The following is a 20,285-nucleotide window of genomic DNA, read 5'->3' as shown; positions in this document are numbered from 1 at the left end:
TAAAAAGACTGTCCACTTACCTTAGGGTCAAAACAAGTAAAACAATCCCAGTAGATGTTAGGAAGCCAAGCACCAACACGTAACGGATGCTGACACTTAGCTGAAAGCTAGGCAGCCAAAGGGGAGGTGATGGACTAAAGACTTTAGTCTGATTCCAGAGCAGAGACTCTCCCTTCCCCTCAAAAGAGAGCTGATGCTATCAGACACATGGCTCCTAAGAGGGAACCACAAATTTAAGACTCCAGTTGTTGGAGACCATGGAGGAACATGTTTCTCCATCTCATTTTATTCTGGCATAGACCTAGTGCTCAGGAAGTAAGGGCATTTGACCCCAGTTTATAGAGATTCTATAACTTCAGTCATTTGTCCAACCCAAGTATCCCCTTTGTCACTCAAACTCTCATTGTCTTTTTATATAGTAGACAAATATACATTTCAGACATTTTATTTTTCTTATTCTAACATTAGGCTCTGTAAGTACAAAAGGTCACAAATACAAAAACTTCTGTATAACTCTGTGGTAGTTAAAAAACCCAAGAGAAGAAAACAATTTTTTAAGTTGGGTAACATTCATCTTAAATATCTGAGGGACAGTATTCCTCAGGTATGGTATAAAAATAGTAAAAAACAATTTCACTGCAATTATGTCAAAATTTTTGATGACTCTTTTCACTTGGTTCAGGAAATCTGTCTCTCAACCTTTATTCTGGATGGATTCCTTACTTCTGTTATAAAATCCAATTCCCCATCTCTCCAGGGCTTTCAAGGAGGACATCTTCATTTCCAGCCTGTGATGCTCTGATCAAAGTAAGATTCTGATACCAGCTTCAGAAGCAAGAAAAGCCAGATTTAGATATATAATTATTATCCTTTCCAATATTAAAAGGAATGCTAAAAAAAGGGATGGATTTTCCATATTAGTGCTAATTTCTCCTTATAAGGACTTAATTTTCATACACTGCAGATGAATTACATTTAATGAGTTTTTATTTTTTTCCAAATATTTCAAAAACTTTTTTGTGAAAAGATTAAGTTTTCTTATCCCTAGGATACTGAGTGAATAAAAATGATGTCTGGTAACAGGGGAAGTCCAGGTTTATCTGTTTTCTTACCTAGGAACCTGCTGAACATAGAACTGAGATCTTCAAGGAGTTTGTTCAATAGCTCTAGATATGGCTGAGAGTACAGAAACAAAAATCTCGTTTTATTTAATCACAGTTAATAAAAATATGGACAGGATGTTGTAGACATGAAGAACAGACAAACACTGGGAAGCCCAATCAGAAGCTGACTCACAGCTTAGACTTTTTTTTCCTCTGCTTAATGAGAAACAAATTATCATTGCTATCCTCCTCCAAGCAGCTCTCCTTTTTCTTATGCTTGCCCCGCTTGCCCTCTTTGGATAGCCTGTCTTCTCTCGGCTTGAGGTAATGTGACGAGTGGTGAAAGGGCTTGTGAGGCTTCTGGGTTTTGGAAGTGCCAGGAGTAGAGTGGACTTTGGGGCCCCTGGGGAAGTCCTCATTGTCTTCATGACACCTGGCAGCCTTTCTGTGCTTCTCACGTTCTCTCATGTTCCTGCTCATGGTTTCTTTTTGGGTTTCTTTCTTTTCTTGAGGCCACCTGTTGTTTTTCCATGAGGCATGGCTTGTTCTTATATCACGGGGCCTCTTATCTGCTGCTTCCATATGAGGCCTCTTGAACTTTCTTGGAAAATCCCCATTTTTCTGGAGTTCTGGAAAACATCAAAGTATTTCTGCATATTCAGCAGTTAAACTGGCATAGCATATTCAGAGCTTTCACTGGTCTGTAAAAAACTCAGCAGAGAGGAAAGCCAGATACTTAAATGCATTAATGATATGACATTCTAAAGAGCCCTTACTAAGGTTAAACTCACTCACTAAAAACCCTGTGGTTATAGTTCTATATTTCCAAACATGAAAAACATCCAGATAGCCAATGATATTTATTTTGTTCAACACAGTATAACTAACTAGGTTAAACAATGGAGACAGGGATCAGTGAGAGAAGTAATCATTTTAACTTTGTGAAGAAAAGTCATGTCTGACCAACTCAAGTTCCTGCAGTGATAGAGTCCTTGATAAGGTGAAGCAAGATGTAGAAAATGGCTTTCTGAGAGTTTCATAAGACATTTCAACTATCCTCTGAAGATAAAGTCTGGCCACAGTACTTACAGGTGAATGCCACAGTGGACAGCAGATTATTCCTCAGAGTAAAGATCCCTAGCTTGGAGACTGAATGTGCACATGTGCATCCACTTGTATATCCAAGAGGTTTAAGTGCCAGATCTGACGTTATGTTTTGTCAGGACTTGGCACTCTTACTGCAAATATCTGATGTAGTGATTCTGAAGGGATAAGTGGGAGGTGAGGGTACAGTGAGGGATGAAAAATTACGTCAACAGAACCTTGAAAGATTACAGAATTCACCAACAAAAAAAATGAGGTAGAGTATGAAGTAGTATATTTAGGGAACAAAAATGAATTCTAGAATACAAAGCAAAAATAAGTAATTACTTATAGCTGCTGCTCCGACTCTGTGCGACCCCACAGACAGCAGCCTACCAGGCTCCCCCATCCCTGAGATTCTCCAGGCAAGAACACTGGAGTGGGTTGCCATTTCCTTCTCCAATGCATGGAGGTGAAAAGTGAAAGTGAAGTCATGTCCGACTCTTAGTGACCCCATGGACTGCAGCCTACCAGGCTCCTCCATCCATGGATTTTCCAGGCAATAGTACTGGAGTGGGGCACCATTGCTGTCTCCAAATTACTTATAGACCAGTATAAAACACAAAGTCCACTATGGCGAGCCTCAAAGTGGATCTGTACCACAGAGTTGTCAATAACTCAAAGATGGGAAATACAGAAAAAGTATAAAGAAAATAAAAGAGAAAGCACACACAACCCTTTAATTCAGAGATGACATTTTGGTGCATTTCTTTGTAATCTTTTAAAATTCAGCTGCTAATCATTATCTTCTTATACTGTAATTTCTCTACATATAGTTGAGATAAACTTTATACAAAATAAAATATGCAAAATATGCAGAAGTTGAAGTGATTCATCTACTTTTCTCCAGAATTAGTGTCCTCATTTTGAAAGGATCTGAACTCAGAGCCAGTCAGGAAAAGAATAATGAAAAGGCCAAGGGTCAACAATGTATGAGCAAACATGAAAAATACAGAACTATTTGGTCCTGAAGGCAAAAAAAGTAACTTTGTAAACCATCTTGAAGTATATAGCAAGAAAGAAGAGAGGCAGAGAGAATAGATATAAATTATAAAACAATTTGGTGAGAAAGAGCATTGTGTTAGCAATGGCAAATAAGAAATGGAGGGTAACTGTGGATCTGGAGCTCTGCTCATAATGGTGGCCAATGACTTCTTCAGGGAAGCTCCAGGAATCACCGAGCAGAGAAAGCTTTTTCCTTGCTTGAAAAATACTAGAGGGAAAACATAATTACTTGTTGAAAAGAAAAATCTCAAAGGAGCCTTTAAAAATTCTGCATGCATAAATGGACAGAAGTGTTTTTCTGGACATTTTCTAAAATAATCACAGTGTGAGAAAAATGTTCATTGTGAACAGATTATAAAGCAGGATTTTTGAAGTGGATGCTTGACTTCTGTAGATCAAGAAAGTTCCAGTTTCTACAGTAATTATTAAAAACATTTTCTGTGCTAACCAAAGGCCCACAAAGCAGTTTGCAAAGACAGCACACACAAAAAAAAAAAGAAAGAAAGAAAGAAAGAAATTTAGGAACTATTGCAAAGGTGATTTAGGAAAAAGTCTAGTAACATACCTTTCACTTTTCGTTTTATTCTCTGATCTCTCTCCCGGATTTCGTATTTGTCATCATAGTAATAGATGAATGGAGATGTTGGAAAGGTCTGGTTAAACATTCGTCTTTCTGAGCATTCCTGCAAATTGTATTTGAAATTACAATGTCATAAGGTCACACAGTTCAGATAACCATTTGGTAAGATTATGGACCACCGTAATTAAGAAATGAGCCCTGCATCACTCATAAGCACTATGGCTGCAGGATGTGGTTTGCTGGGACACTGGGAGGATCAAACACTCGACTGTGCTTACATGCTAAGTCTTTCAGGCTTGGGTTTTCTTCCTTTACTTCTTTACCTATGAAACCATTTTGATCTTTTTAAAGTTTTTCTTGCCAACATTCTCCCCCAGCAGTGCCTTGTTCCTCTGTTAGAGGGTTTGTTTCATTTGAAATTATGTTTTATCAGTCCTTTGCATCTCTGTCTCTTCCAACAGCCTTCCTTCAAGTGCTTCTCCTTTCCTTCTTCTCATCACATTTACACTCTCATGTGGGGCTAAATTCTTAGACTTTTGCTCTTTTTCCTCCACACAAATGGTTTTTGCAAGCTTATTTTAAGTCAACACCACTGCTCACAAGGGCAGTGATTCTTATAGTGGGAAGCAGGGTGGTGAGAAATGCTGGGCTGGATGAAGCACAAGCTGGAATCAAGACTGCCGGGAGAAATATCTATAACCATAGATATGCAGATCACACCATCCTTATGGCAGAAAGAGAAGAAGAACTAAAGAGCCTCTTGATGAAAGTGGAAGAGGAGAGTGAAAAAGTTGGCTTAAACCTCAAGATTCAGAAAACTAAGATCATGGCATCTGGTCCCATCACTTCATGGCAAATAGATGGGGAAATAGAGGAAACAGTGGCAGACTTTATTTTTTTGGGCTCCAAAATCACTGCAGATGGTGACTGCAGCCATGAAATTAAAAGACGCTTGCTCCTTAGAAGAAAAGTTATGACCAACCTAGACAGCATGTTAAAAAGCAGAGACATTACTTTGCCAAAAAAGGCACGTCTAGTCAAAGCTATGGTGTTTCCAGTAGTTGTGTATGGATGTGAGAGTTGGACTATAAAGAAAGTTGAGTGCTGAAGAACTGATGCTTTTGAACTGTGGTGCTGGAGAAGACTCTTGAGAGTCCCTTGGACTGCAAGGAGATCCAACCAGGCCATCCTAAAGGAAATCAGTCCTGAATATTCATTGGAAGGACTGACGCTGAAGCTTAAATTCCAATATATTGGCCACCTGATGCCAAGAACTGACTCATTTGAAAAGACCCTGATGCTGGGAAAGATTGAAGGCAGGAGAAGGGGACAACAGAGGATGAGATGGTTGGATGGCATCACTGACTCAATGGACATAAGTTTAAGTAAACTCCGGGAGCTGGTGATGGACAGGGAGGCCTGGCGTGCTGCAGTCCATGGGGTCGCAAAGAGTTGGACATGACTGAGCGACTGAACTGAACTGAACTGAGGGTAGTGGTGGGTTTGCCTAGCTAGAAAGTGCTCCTACATGATTTTGAAGGTAACCTTTCTCCTCTTTGCTTCCCCTACTCATGAAAAGATCACTCCTCTCACCTGCCCCACTCTCCTTACTCTGGTCTTTTGGTGGTTGCCAGTTCCCAAATCCACATCCTTGGCCTGAGCCATGTCCCATATAGTAGGCTTTGTTTATCCTGATCTGTGACAAAGATCCATTCAACTTGTTTCAAACCAAATAATGTCTTTTCTTTGAAAAAGGCTGGTCTCTGGAACATTTCACTTCTGTCTTCTGTGATGTTGCCTAAAATTTACCATAAACATTCAGTACTTCTTCAGTTGAGTTGCTCAGTTGTGTCCAGCTCTTTGAGATCTTTGGACTGCAGCACACCAGGCCTCCCTGTCCATTACCAACTCCTGGAGTTTACTCAAACTCACGTCTAGTCAGTTGTTGATGCCATCCAACCATCTCATCCTCTGTTGTCCCCTTCTCTTTCCGCTTTCAATCTTTCTCAGCATCAGGGTCTTTTCAAATGAGTCAGTTCTTCGCATCATGTGGCCAAAGTATTGGAGTTTCAGCTTCAACATGAGTCCTTTCAATGAATATTTAGGACTAATTTCCTTTAGGATGGGCTGGTTGGATCTCCTTGCAGTCCAAGGGACTCTCAAGAGTCTTCTCCAACACCACAGTTCAAAAGCATCAGTTCTTCGGTGCTCAGCTTTCTTTATAGTCCAACTCTCACATCCATACATGACCACTGGAAAAACCACAGCCTTGACTAGACGGACCTTTTTTGGCAAAGTAATGTCTCTGCTTTTTAATATGCTGTCTAGGTTGTCAGTACTTCTTAGCTAGGTACTAAAGAAAAGTTAATGTACAAGTAGCCCCTGCTTTTTAAAAGTTCGCTTTACCCTGATTCACTTTTATGAAAGACTTTTTTTCACTAACAGAAAGAACTATGAAGCCGATTTTCACCTTTATAAGGAAAGGTGAAAATGAAAATAGCCTTTAGCATCTTTTGCAGCAACCATTATACAGTGAGTAACCAGAGTAGCTTTTTCACACTGTTCATACTGCAAGGAGATCAAATAAGTCAATTCTAAAGGAAATCAATCCTGAATATTCATTGGAAGGATTGATGCTGAAGCTGATACTCCAATATTTTGGCCACCTGATGTGAAGAACTGACTCACTGGAAAAGACCCTGATGCTGGGAACGATTGAAGGCAGGAGGAGAAGGGGACAACAGGGGAAGAGATGGTTGGATGGCATCACCAACTCGATAAGCATAAGTCTGAGCAAGCTCTGGGAGCTGGTGATGGACATGGTGTTGCAAAGAGTTGGACACGACTGACTGAACTGAACTGACTGGGAGTAGCAAGAGTGGCACCATCAAGCTCCCTCTTCATAAACTACACTCAGCATCTCAGCATCAAGCCACCATAGCTTTGAACTGTGTCTGTGAGCATCTGTGTTTTATCTCCACTTATGTTTTGCACTCACTGGAAAGATGTATTATAAGGTAACTGCTTCTTTGCTTTATAGCTACTTTGGTTTAGGTAAGGTTTCACAGGAACACTCTACTTTAAGATAATAGAAGCTATCTGTATCTCTTAGCAAGAAAATATGTTAATTACCTGCATAGAATTTAGCTGATTTATCATAACTCTGTCATGATATACTCAAGTTGTAATTCTAAGATACTTGATCAAGCTGGCAGCCATACACTTAGAGACATAATCTGTAATTTAAAGAACTAGCAATCATTCTAAATACATACTAAAGTACAGAAAATAAAGTAATAGAAATCTATACCTAACCATGTAGCTTTATAAAATCAACATTTACCGTTAATTCAGTTCTCTTCCCACTGGGCATTATTGATAGAATTGAGATCTTCTGAGTAACTGTCCTTCCCACTTCCCATTTATCTCCTTCCCTTTCCAGAAGCCGCCATGGTCTTAAAGTTGGTGTCTACCATTCTCATGCTTTAATACTTTTACTATTAATTTACTATTAATAAATATGCCAATAAACAACATTATAAGTTTGAAGTGTTCAGATTTCATAAAAATGGTAACATTCTGTAAATATTTTGAAGTAGCTTTAGGTTATAATAGCTTCAAAAAATAAGTTGAGTAGCGTTCTTTTGGATTATCTATCTGAATAAATGTTTGGTAAAACTTGACTACAAACCTACCTGGTTCTGGTATATTTTGGTAGGAAGAATTTTGATTATTAATTCAATCTTTTTAGTGGTATTGTTTCATGTAGGTTTGTTCTTCTTCAGTCATTTTGATTAGTTCATATTTTTCCATAGTTATTTATTTCATTTGAATTTTCAGATTTAACATTGAACTTTATTTTGGCCATGTGGCAAGCGGGATCTTAGTTCCCTGACTGTGCATTGAACCTATGCCCCCTGCAGTAGAAGCACAGAGTCTTAACCACACGATGGCGAGGGAAGTTCCTAATGCTGAACTTCATGAAGTTTATACAGTATTCGCCTATAATTAAAAATTATACTGTATTTCAAGCTATTTTACATTTTTCACCCATCGTTTATTTGTATCTTTTCCTTTTCTTTGAGAAGCTTTTCCAGAAGTCTGTCTCTCTTCTTTTGAAAAGAAAATGTTTTCAAAGAACCAGCTTTTGGTTTTGATGATGCTATTTAATCTCGTTTTCTATTTCAGTAATTTGGTTCATTATAATTTCCTTCTTCCAACTATGTTTAGATTTAACCTGCTGTTGAGTTTCTGATTCTTTTTGGGTATTGAAAGTTATGAGGCAAACCTACATGGTAACATAGAGAATCGCTTTTATAAATCTCTATCCACAGTGGCACCAAGTTTCCAGAATAAAGGATATCCATAAAAGATTTAGGCCTAAGATTCTGGTATGCTGCTGCTGCTGCTAAGTCGCTTCAGTCCCTCAACCCAATTCATGTGTTGAAATCTAAACCTCAAAGTAATGGCATTAGGAGGTAGACCCTTTGGGACTGTGATTAGATCACGAGGGTGGAACTCTTATAAAAGAGATTCCCACAGAGCTCTCTATCCTTTCCTACCATGTGAGGACACAGCAAGAAAGTGAGGAAGCAGCCCTCACCAGACACTGATTCTGCACCATCATCTTGGTGAAAAATAAATTCCGGTGGTTTATAAGCCTACTCTGTCTATGATAGCTTGTTTATAGCAGTCTGAATGGACTAAGACAGATTCTAATTATAAAATATAAAGAGCAAATGAGAAGCCTACCGGGCTCCTCTGTCCATGGGATTTCCCAGGCAAGAATACTGGAGTGGGTTGTCATTTCCTCCTCCAGGGAATCTTCTCAACCTAGGGATTGAACTTGTATCTCAAATGTCTCCTATACTGCAGGTGGATTCTTTACCCACAACCCAGCCTGGAAGCCTAAGAGCAAATCACAATTACAAAAAGGTACTAGTGCTCTTATACTCCCAGCACCCCACTGATCCTGCTGGAGTGGTCTCCTTATACAGTGACCACCATTTCCTATCAGTTTGCCTTATACCAAGCTGCTTATGATCATCCCTCCCTCCCCAATTAAAGAGAGAGTGGAATTAGAGAAGGGAGCAGTCACATTTACCTTAGAGTATCTTTCACATGAAGAAGCTATTTATTAACATCTGTACAACTGAATTTCTGAAACTGAAGGGAAAGCATCCTCAGACATCTCTTAACTACCTACCTACACAGTCTCCTATTTGGATCCTGTACAGTCTAGACTGATGTGGCTATACAGAGCTTTATAGTACTACAAACATTTTCCAAAGCTACATGTAAATTATATTTTGATTATCCACATCGCTGGTCCCCTCCATTAGCACAGACAATTGATAGTTGGCTGTATAATTTATCTACTATTCTGGATTAGCCACACCACTGATCTTCTTCATTAGAGTCGATAATCTAGAGTTCTTCATCTATGGCAGTGATAAGGCTGCCAAATTTGCTTTATTGTAAATTAAAAATCATCTAAATCTAGATTTCAGGGATAAATTCCAAATGATTTTAATATATTTCCTATCTCCATTAACAGGAGTGACTAGCAAGCGGTATGTGTTCAACTATAATTGTTTATCCTTAATTGAACAAACATAAATGCTAAAATTATACCCTTCTGCTTTAAAAAGGTAAGCAAGCATAAATGATACATCTATGTGATCTGTGTGGCAGTGGACTGCTTATGTGAAAATGTTCACTAAACAGTATTAGCAACATCTGAGTTTTGGCAACAAGGAACACACAGCAGAGAAAGATCTGGAGATGATAACTTCCAAAAAAATTGAAAATTCTCTAACTAGGTTTTCAGTGTGAGCTCTACAAAGTGAAGTTATATCAGTCACACAAGTACATTCATATTGTTGTGCAACTCTCATTATCCACCTCCTGACATTTTCATCTTCCTAAACTGAAACTCTGTCCTCATTAAACACTAACTCCTCATTCACCCATCCCCAGCACCCACAGTGTAAGTCACATGGTTGTCAGTAGTACAGCAAAAATTACAACTAAGGGTCAGAATTCCATCCTAGCTTTCATATTCTATCCCTCACTCCATAGTCATACTGTCCCAATAAGGAAGAAAAGCATCATCTGTTGATGGACTCTGTCCCACGCTTTTTCTTCTCCAGACTTTTTCTCTCTCTCCATATCATAGAGCTCTAACCCAAGGTCTTGCACTGGTGAAATGCCATGGTCAGAACTCAAGATGTGATCTGCAATACCACTCCATCCTACTGCTCATACCTGTAGCCATTTTGGGGACTCCCTACTTTTGTATGCTTTCCACTTCCTGTCATCAGATCTGATTTGATATCAGTTTATTTTGGCTTCTAGGCTGTTAGAAGCCTATGTGGAGACTGGGAGTGTATTTCTCTGTACAGATTTTCTATATCCTGTGTCACCACCTTTCTTCCTCTTCCTCAAGATTCCCAGACTATGAATCAATTCTTACTGCATCCCATCTCTGCAATGAGCTGTTGCTCATTCATACTTAATGAAGTAACTGGCTAGGAGTCTCTCTCCCACCTTACAGCAACAAGCTTCTGCTTTGACACCTCAGCATCTATAAACACAGGTTTGGCCCTTTCAGTTAGGGTTAGGAAATATGCAGGTGGGATAGGGAATCTGGGCATGTGTGGGGTGGGCAGGCTGGCTGAGCATGTGTAGGGTAGGGTGGAAGCACCCCTCTGTCCTTCCACCAGCAAGTGTTGGGGTTTGCATGTGAGTGGTAAAGATTTAACTGAACACAATACCAGGGGAAACCAGAGATAGTGGAGAACTATGTAGAAAATCTAAAATCACGATTCAGCTGGGTCAAAGTACTACCAATCCTTGAAATTCCTGAGAATTGTAAACCTATTAACTACTATATTTTGTCTGAATAATTCTATGAGCTGTATTGGTTTCAGACTAACCTGCATGTATATTTAAAACAAATATAGGAACATGCTCTGTCAGATCTATTTCTCTGGTAGGGATGGAAGAAGTAACTCAGTTGAAAATATATTTAGGTCTTACCTCAAGATATTAGTTTATATATATAAAAAAGTAAGTGTTTAGAATTATTCTTTTCAAGTTCACCTTTCAGCAACCACTCCTGAGCAACAGAATGCTCTATGTCCAAATTACCACTTAAACTTACATGTCCATAATGGCCTTCTTGCCCACAGTTGTAGCAATACACCAAGGTTGATTGTCCAGAAGGGGTCTTTGGCTTTTTGGGTGGTCCAGGTTTGGTCTGCAAAATGAATATTTGTGAAGATTTAGGGAATGTCAGAAGGAAACTAAAACCTCATACTTTCCAAAAGAACTCTTTTTAGGTAAAAGATTCCTTAGAAACACTGCCTCCTACAATTTAGTGTGGAGAACCCATATTCAGATGGTTCTGTGTGATTAAAGTATGTAACATGATAACAATTCTTTTATTTTTAACATCAACATGTGCTTTCCTCAACCTCCTCACTTCTCAATTCCACTCGGTGTTGTGCCCAATACTGTGACTGTGTTATGTATTAGGTATCTCAGATAAAGGAGAATAAAAGCCTAGTAGAATGTGACAGACATATAAACAGATGGGTTTAGTCGCTAAGTCATGTCCGACTCTTTGTGACCCCATGGACTATAGCCTGCCAGGCTCCTCTGTCTATGGGATTCTCCAGGCAAGAATACTGGAGTGGGTTGCATTTCCTTCTCCATGGGATCTTCCTGACCCAGGAATATAAATAGATAATGGCAAACAATCTAAACACAGTGATAGAAGCATATACAAAGTATTAAAGGACTGACAAAAGGGATCCATTATTGGATGGGATGAGGAACTCAGGTAAAGCTTCTCTTGAAATATAAAATTTAAATTTACTCTTAAAGAATTAGGCATATATCAAATAGAAAATTTTAGGTAGAGGGTAAGGAGAAATTAGGATGCTTTTCAGGTTTCTAACTTGGGGGAACTAGTGAGTAGTAGTGTCAACAACTGATTGAGAAAAGGTAGGAAAACAGGGCAGAGTCAATTTAGAGGGAAAGATGATCAAGTCTGTTTTGGATGTTGAGCATCTAGGTTGAGACAGATGTCCACCAGGAAGTTATCTGTTTTAAGATAAGGTTTAGGAAACATTCTGAGCTAAAGGTTAGATCTGAAAGTAAGTTACACAACAGCTGAGGCTGAAATGACCGGAGTGTTCAGAATCACCACAGCCAGTTGAACAGCAGTGAGCTGAAGATGGAACCCCTGAGCACAGCAACACAAGAGGGGCAGGCAGAAAAGCCTATGACAGACAAAGGAGGAGAGGTTAAAGAACGCAGAGCCACAGAGACAACAGTCATATACCTTAGAGTAGTTCCAAGATGGATGAACTGATCTATGATGTCAAACATAGCAGAGAGGCCTAGTGAGATTAGAACTGAGAAACACCCATGAGATTTGTCATTGTTCATGGATAATCTCATTGTGAGAACTCTGGAATCTGCAGGAAGGTAGAGAGAATAGAAGGCAATGAGTGAAGAAGATGCACTCAAAGGTGGTAGAACTACAAAGAAGAGCAAGGAAATGATAACCCACAAAAGCCAGGATGGTGATTACTTCCTGTGGGGAGAGAATAGAGCACAGAGGGTTTCAGGGTAGTGGTAATTTTCTATTTTTGAACACACTGGTGTCATATGACTTGAATGGAAGTTATATAACTAAGTACTGTACACATATGTTTGATGCACTTTTCAGGACATATATTACATTTCATAATAAAAAATGTCTAAAAAATGAATGGAAGTTGAAGAAATGTGGAGAGTAGGTGAAAGTGAAAGTCGCTCAGTTGTGTCCTACTCTTTGCAACCCCATGGACTCCATGGAATTCTCCAGGCCAGAACACTGAAGTGGGTAGCCTTTCCCTTCACCAGGAGATCTTCCCAACCCAGGGATCCAACCTAGGTCTCCCACATTGGAGGTGGATTCTTTACCAGCTAAGCCACAAGGGAAGCCTGGAGAGTAGGTATATATCGCTTTATAAAGCATATATAAGAAGGGGCAAAATAAGATCAGTCAGGACCAAGGGAGAGGATTTGGCAGAGTTTGTTACTAGAATGCAAGAGATTTGAACATGTGAGAAAGCTAGTAGAGATGGAGAAGTTGAAGACACAGAGAATGGATAGAGAGAGCAAAACTCCTGAAAAGGCAGGGGCTTTAAATAGGAGAAAAAACTAATTCCCCCCATATTTTTGGAGACTGGATGGATGACAATAAACTTGAATAAGTTTATTTCTTGTATTCTTTATTGGGTGCCAACAAGAGTGCCAACTAATTGGCCTGCCAACTAATTTTGTTATTTAATGTGTCAAATAGGTAGATTGTGGATGTTTTATTTTCTTGATATACGAAAATAAACTATAGGTTATAAAAATAACCTTCTTCAAACAACTTTACTTTTAGCTCCTGTTTCCTAAAATGAAAAACTGGAGGATAACAGTAACCTGAAAGATGCTTTCTACTGAAAATACAAAACGGAATTTACAACTTCAGCTATTACAAATTGGGATATAATAAAAAACACAACCAACAAATACATCCTTCAGTGAAAAATGGGGGTCATTAATTAAGACTAGCAAAAAGCCATTAAATACAGTTTTAACAGGTATGCACAGAAGCATGTACCACTCATGCTCAGTGGCTTACAAATCTGTTCAAGTAGCAGAGTGCTAGGAAGACATGAAGTTAGTAAGGAGAAATAATTTTTCCATCTAAAAGATATTATTTGATGTGACATAAAAATTGCAACCATAAGCACATAATGGTTTAAGAGAAAGAAATAAAACCCAAAGAGATGGTACCATGGATGTGAAGGCAGAATGGAGAAGTTGTCAAACACTACAGATGAATCAAATACGACAAAGACTACAAAATCCATTAGATGTGGCAGCCAGGAAGTTGTTGGCAACTGGTGTGAGCAGTTTCATTTGAGAGGCAGAGGCACCAGCCAGATTGTAAGGGGTTTATTACAAGTAGGAAGATGCTGAAGAACAGAATATAGATGACTTTTTCAAGAAACCACAGTGTGTATGAGAGAAAAGAAGGGGACGAGCAGAGCAAAATCTAAGTCCACTGATGCCTCCATCAGTGACAATTATCAGAGTGTGAGGCACGTGGCATGAGCATCTGTATACACTTTCCTTAAACCACACAAAAGATAATTATTGAATGCCTAATATACGCCAGATATTGCTCTAAGATTAACTAATGGATAAGAGAAAAATCAAATAAATAACCTAACTTTACACCTAACACAACTAGAAAAAGAAGAAATGAAGCACCCCAGGGTTAGTAGAAGGAAAGAAATCATAAAAATTAGGGCAGAAATAAATGAAAAAGAAACAAAGGAGACTACAGCCAAAATGAACAAAACTGGTTCTTTGAGAAGATAAATAAAATAGACAAACCATTAGCCAGACTCATCAAGGAAAAAAGGGAGAAGAATCAAACGAACAAAATTAGAAATGAAAATGGAGAAATCACAACAAACACAGAAATATAAAGGATCATTAGGGACTACTATCAGCAACTATATGACAATAAAATGGAAAACTTGGAAGAAATGGACGAATTCTTAGAAATGCATACATAACCTTCCAAAACTGAAATAGGAAGAAATAGAAAATCTTAACAGACCCATCACAAGCACGGAAATCAAATCTGTAATCAAAAATGTTCCAACAAACAAAAGCCCAGGACCAGATGGCTTCACAGGTGAATTCTACCAAAAATATAGAGAAGAGCTAACACCTATTCTACTCAAACTCTTCCAGAAAATTGCAGAGGAAGGTAAAATCCCAGACTCATTCTATGAGGCCACCATCATCTTAATACCAAAACCAGACAAAGATGCCACACACAAAAAAAGAAAACTACATGCCAATATCACTGATGAACATAGATGCAAAAATCCTTAACAAAATTCGAGCAAACAGAATCCAACAACATATTAAAAAGATCATACATCATGACCAAGTGGGCTTTATCCCAGGGATGCAAGGATTCTTCAATATTCGCAAATCAATGTGATACACCACATTAACAAATAAAAGATAAAAACCACATGATTATCTCAATAGATGCAGAGAAAGCCTTTGACAAAATTCAACACCCATTTATGATCCAAACTCTCCAGAAAGCAGGCATAGAAGGAACATAACTCAACATAATAAAATCCATAAATGATAAATCCACAGCAAACATCCTCAATGGTGAAAAACTGAAAGCATTTCCCCTAAAGTCAGGAATACGACAAGGGTGCTCACTCTCACTACTACTATTCAACACAGTTTTGGAAGTTTTAGCCACGGCAATCAGAGAAGAAAAAGAAATAAAAGGAATCCAGATTGGAAAAGAAGAAGTAAAACTCTCACTGTTTGCAGATGACATGATCCTCTACATAGAAAACCCTAAAGACTCCACCAGAAAATTACTAGAGCTAATCAATGAATATAGTAAAGTTGCAAGATATAAAATGAATACACAGAAATCTCTTGCATTCCTATACACTAACAATGAGAAAACAGAAAAAGAATTAAAAAAGAATCCCATTCACTATTGTGACGAAAGAATAAAATACTTAGGAATAAATCTACCTAAAGAAACAAAAGACCTATATATAGAAAACTATAAAACACTGATGAAAGACATGAAAGAGGACACAAATAGATGGAGAAATATACCATGTTCATGGATTGGAAGAATCAATATAGTAAAAATGAGTATATTACCCAAAGCAATCTATAGACTCAATGCAATCCCTATCAAGTTACCAACAGTATTTTTCACAGAACTAGAACAAATAATTTCACAATCTGTATAGAAATACAAAAACCCTTGAATAACCAAAGCAATCTTGAGAAAGAAGAATGGAACTGGAGGAATCAACCTGCCTGACTTCAGACTATACTACAAAGCTATAGTCATCAACACAGTATAGTACTGGCACAAAGACAAAAATATAGATCAATGGAACAAAATAGAAAGCCCAGAGATAAATCTACACACCTATGGACATCTTCTCTTTGACAAAGGAGGCAAAAATATACAATGGAAAAAAGACAATCTCTTTAACAAATGGTGCTGGGAAAGCTGGTCAACCACTTGTAAAATAATGAAACTAGAACACTTTCTAATACCACACACAAAAATAAACTCAAAATCTATTAAAGATCTAAATGTAAGACCAGAAACTATAAAACTGCTAGAGGAAAATGTAGGCAAAACACTCTCTGACATAAATCACAAGCAAGATCCTCTATGACCCACCTCCCAGAGTAATGGAAATAAAAACAAACACAAACAAATGGAATCTAATTAAACTTAAAAGCTTTTGCACAATGAAGGAAACTACAAGCAAGGTGAAAAGACAGCCTTCAGAGTGGGAGAAAATAACAGCAAATGAAGCAACTGACAAAGAATTAATCTCAAAAATATATAAACAGCTAGCTGTAGCTCAATACTAGAAAAATAAATGATCCAATCAAAAAATGGGCCAAAGAACTAAACAGACATTTCTCCAAGGAAGACATATAGATGGCTAACAAACACATGAAAAAATGCTCAACATCACTCGTTATCAGAGAAATGCAAATCAAAACCACAATGAGGTACCATCTCACGCCAGTCAGAATGGCTGCTATCAAAAAGTCTACAAACAAAAATGCTGGAGAGGGTGTGGAGAAAAAGGATGCTCTTACACTTGTTGGTAGGAATCCAAACTAGCACAGCCACTATAGAGAAGAGTGTGGAGATTCCTTAAAAAATTGGAAATAGAACTGCCTTATGACCCAGCAATCCCACTGTCAGGCATATACACCGAGGAAATCAGAATTGAAAGAGACACATGTACCTCAATGTTCATCGCAGCACTGTTTATAATAGCCAGGACATGGAAACAACCTAGATGTCCATCAGCAGATGAATGGATAAGAAATACACACAATGGATTATTACTCAGCTATTAAAAAGAACACATTTGAATCAGTTCTAATGAGGTGGATGAAACTGGAGCCTATTATACAGAGTGAAGTAAGTCAGAAAGAAAAACACCAATACAGTATATTAATACATATATGTGGAATTTAGAAAGATGGCAATGATGACCCTATATGCGAGACAGCAAAAGAGACACAGATATAAAGAACAGAATTTTGGACTTTTGGGAGAAGGCGAGGGTGGGATGATTTGAGAGAATAGCACTGAAACATGTATATTACCATATGTGAAATAGATTACCAGTCCAAGTTCGATGCATGAAACAGGGCACTCGAGGCTGGTGCACTGGGACAACTCAGAGGGATGGGATGGGGAGGGAGGAAGGAGGGGGGTTCAGGATGGGGAACAGGTGTATACCTGTGGTGGATTCATATTGATGTATGGCAAAACCAATAGGATATTGTAAAGTAATTAATCTCCAATTAAATAAATAAATTTATATTAAAAAAAAAAGAACAGACTTTTGGACTCTTGGGAGAAGGCGAGGGTGGGATGATTTGAGAGAATAGCACTGAAACATGTATATTACCATATGTGAAATAGATTACCAGTCCAAGTTCGATGCATGAAACATGGCCCTGAAGGCTGGTGCACTGGGACAACTGAGAGGGATGGGATGGGAGGGAGGTGGGTTCAGGATGGGGGATACATGTACACCCGTGCTGATTCATGTCAATGTATGGCAAAAACCAGCACAATATTGTAAAGTAATTAGCCTCCAATTAAAATAAATAATTTTTTTTAAAAGAGTAGCTAATGGAGCAGTGAGCAAGACAAAAATTGCTACTCGCATCTCCAGTGGTGAAAGACAGATAAAACCAAGAATACACATTCATGGAGAGTATCAGATAGTAATAAATGGTATATAGGCAATTAAAATTTTATGTAAATGAGTCATTGGTGGTGACTCAGAGTATGGGGGAACGCTCACTGCGAAGGTCATTTCTCATAATAACCCCACCAAGTATGTGATGACTGGGGAAATAGCATTTTAGGCCTAAGGCATGGGAACAGGTAGTGCAAAGTCCTGAGGTGAGCATAAACTTGCTATATTTGAGTATCTGAAAAATATCTATAACTTGCAAGTGTGGTAGGTGAAGGAAAATTGGGAAAAAAGGAGGTTCTAGAGGTGAAAAGGGACCAGATCATAAATGAGGGTGAAAACCGTTGGATTTAAGTGGCACGGGAAGCTAGTGTGAAGCTAATGGTAGGTACTCAACAACTAACTAGTGACTGTTAGCACAGACTATAATCAATGATAGCATAATCCATCCCCCAAATAATAAATGTTCTCTGGAAAACTCATCTATGTTTAAAAGTTTCTCTGTGTCTGTGTAGATACATGACAATTTATCTCTGAGCCAAGATTTCTAGATTCATTCATGGGAAGGAAAATACTCTCGCTTATATTTATTTCACTGAGTAAAGGTTCCACTGGTTCAAATCCTATGCAAAAGGATAAGGAAGTAATTATGAGGGGACTTGATGAGAACCAAATTAGCAAGTATATCCAGACATTGGAACTTGACTGGTATGGATACAAGCAGGGACTTCCTCATATGCAGGGGCACCTGTACCCCTTACAATACTTTTGGCTTCTCCCTGGGAGTACAGAACACAAAGAAAGTCACACTACAACACAACTCTTTAGTGGTTCATTCCTGTCACTTCCTCTCAGAGTAGAGGCCACAGTGCTCTGGATCCTCTTTTCCTATGTCACCCTTTAATATACTAAACTGGTTATTCATTATTATCTGCCTCCCTATTCCTAGAATGCAAGATGCTAAGGACAGAGATCTTCATCTAGTCCACTCTGCATCCCTATGCCAAGATTCTAGAGTAAGTGTTGGCAAACCATGGCTGGCAGGCCAAATCTGGCCCACTGCCTGTCGTGTATGGCCCAAGAGTGATTTTAACATTTTAAAATAGTTTAGCACTTTTAAACCACTGGGAGTGGTTAAGACTCCGTGCTTCCACTGCAGGGGACACAGGTTTGATCCTTGGTTGGGGAAAGAAGATCCCCCATGCTGCATGGTGCAGCCAAAAATAATAATATATTTATTAAACGCATTAATAAATAAATAATACATTTTGATGGCCTCTCAGATTTGCATATATATATCCAAACTGATCAAACTGTACACTTTAAATATGTGATGGTTACTGAAATTTAATTATATTTTAGTGAAGTTGAAAGAAATAAAAAATTAGAAAGGGATAATATTAAATCCATTTTAGGAGAGAGGTCTATAATAAAAAACACATTTTTAGAATAGAAAAAATAAACGGTTTAAAAATCTTTAAAAAAGAATATTTTGTAAGATGTGAAAATTATACACAATTCAAAATTCAATGTCTCTAAGTCAAGTTTTATTGGACCACAGCCAGGCTGCTTTTCATGCTATACGGATAGAACTATGACAGAGACCAGTGACTGGCCTACAAAGCTAAAATATTTACTATCTGGCTCTTGACAAAAAAAAAAAAAAAAGTCTCCCAATATCTCACCTAGAACACAGCACAGGCTCAATAAATACCTGGTGAATGAATAGATGTTACAGCCTCCAAAATTTTAGAAAGTGACAATGAATTATGCAGCCAATAAAACTATTTAAAGTAGACATGAATACTGAAACTCTGCTACTGATTGAGGATACACAGCAAAAGCTCAATGGAATTTCTCTGAGTTTACTTTATTGCTTAAGTTTGAGGAAATTGCAGAGTACCAATGTTGCTCTGTCTGTCTGCAGCACTCTTCCCCCAGACAAGCATGGTTAATTAAGGTCCTTTGCCTCCTTCAAGTCTTGGCTCAGATGTCATTTTCTTAGTAAGGCCCTCCTGACCGCCCTATTTAACACTGCTAGCTCCCTCCAATTCGTGTTCCCTATCCTGTTTCACTACTTTTTTTTTTTTAAACTCCAAGGTACTCACTATATCTGACACCTGTACTGTTTACTTATTTGGTTTGCCTGTCCCCTAACTTGCAGGGATGTTGTCTGTTTTTTTGTTCAGTGTTTTACCCTCACTCCTGGAACAGGCCTAGGTGTATAGTAGGAGTTCACTAAGTATTAATAAATTAATAATCAGATAATGCATGTGTAAGCATCCAATACATTTTAGTTATTTTTAATAGTCTGGATACTTTGGGAAATAATATTAATTTTTTTGTATCATTAAGGGAGAACTCATAAAATTGTGCTTTGACATATTAAAAAGGCTGAAAAAATTAATACAGCTTCGTAAGCTCTCATACTTCACCTTGAGGGTGAGTGATGTACTCTGGCAGAACCAGGAAGGAATTAGTAATACAAAGAGAATAGGAATCAGTCATAGTACCAGGAACAGAGAAATCCTTCTAATCAAGATTTTGAAATCATGTTTAATGTTGACACTTATTTTATTTTGAAAGTAATCT

General features: G+C 38.2%; 1 protein-coding gene across 1 annotated transcript in view; it reads right to left on the bottom strand.

Moving 5' to 3' along the window:
- Nucleotides 1–484: 484 nt before the first annotated feature.
- ZCCHC7 (zinc finger CCHC-type containing 7) overlaps nucleotides 485–20,285 on the bottom strand; it is a 248,063-nt gene continuing 228,262 nt past the window's right edge. Inside the window, exons 7-9 of the mRNA XM_068974380.1 lie at nucleotides 10,997–11,092; nucleotides 3,817–3,934; nucleotides 485–1,732 (exon numbers count right to left, since the gene is read on the bottom strand). Coding sequence (XP_068830481.1) covers nucleotides 1,293–1,732; nucleotides 3,817–3,934; nucleotides 10,997–11,092 — 654 coding nt within the window. The 3' untranslated portion in view covers nucleotides 485–1,292. The remainder of the gene's footprint in view (nucleotides 1,733–3,816; nucleotides 3,935–10,996; nucleotides 11,093–20,285) is intronic.

Source organism: Capricornis sumatraensis, chromosome 6 (assembly GCF_032405125.1).
Source record: "Capricornis sumatraensis isolate serow.1 chromosome 6, serow.2, whole genome shotgun sequence".
Lineage (NCBI taxonomy): Eukaryota > Metazoa > Chordata > Mammalia > Artiodactyla > Bovidae > Capricornis > Capricornis sumatraensis.
This window is presented reverse-complemented; position numbering and strand designations above follow the sequence as displayed.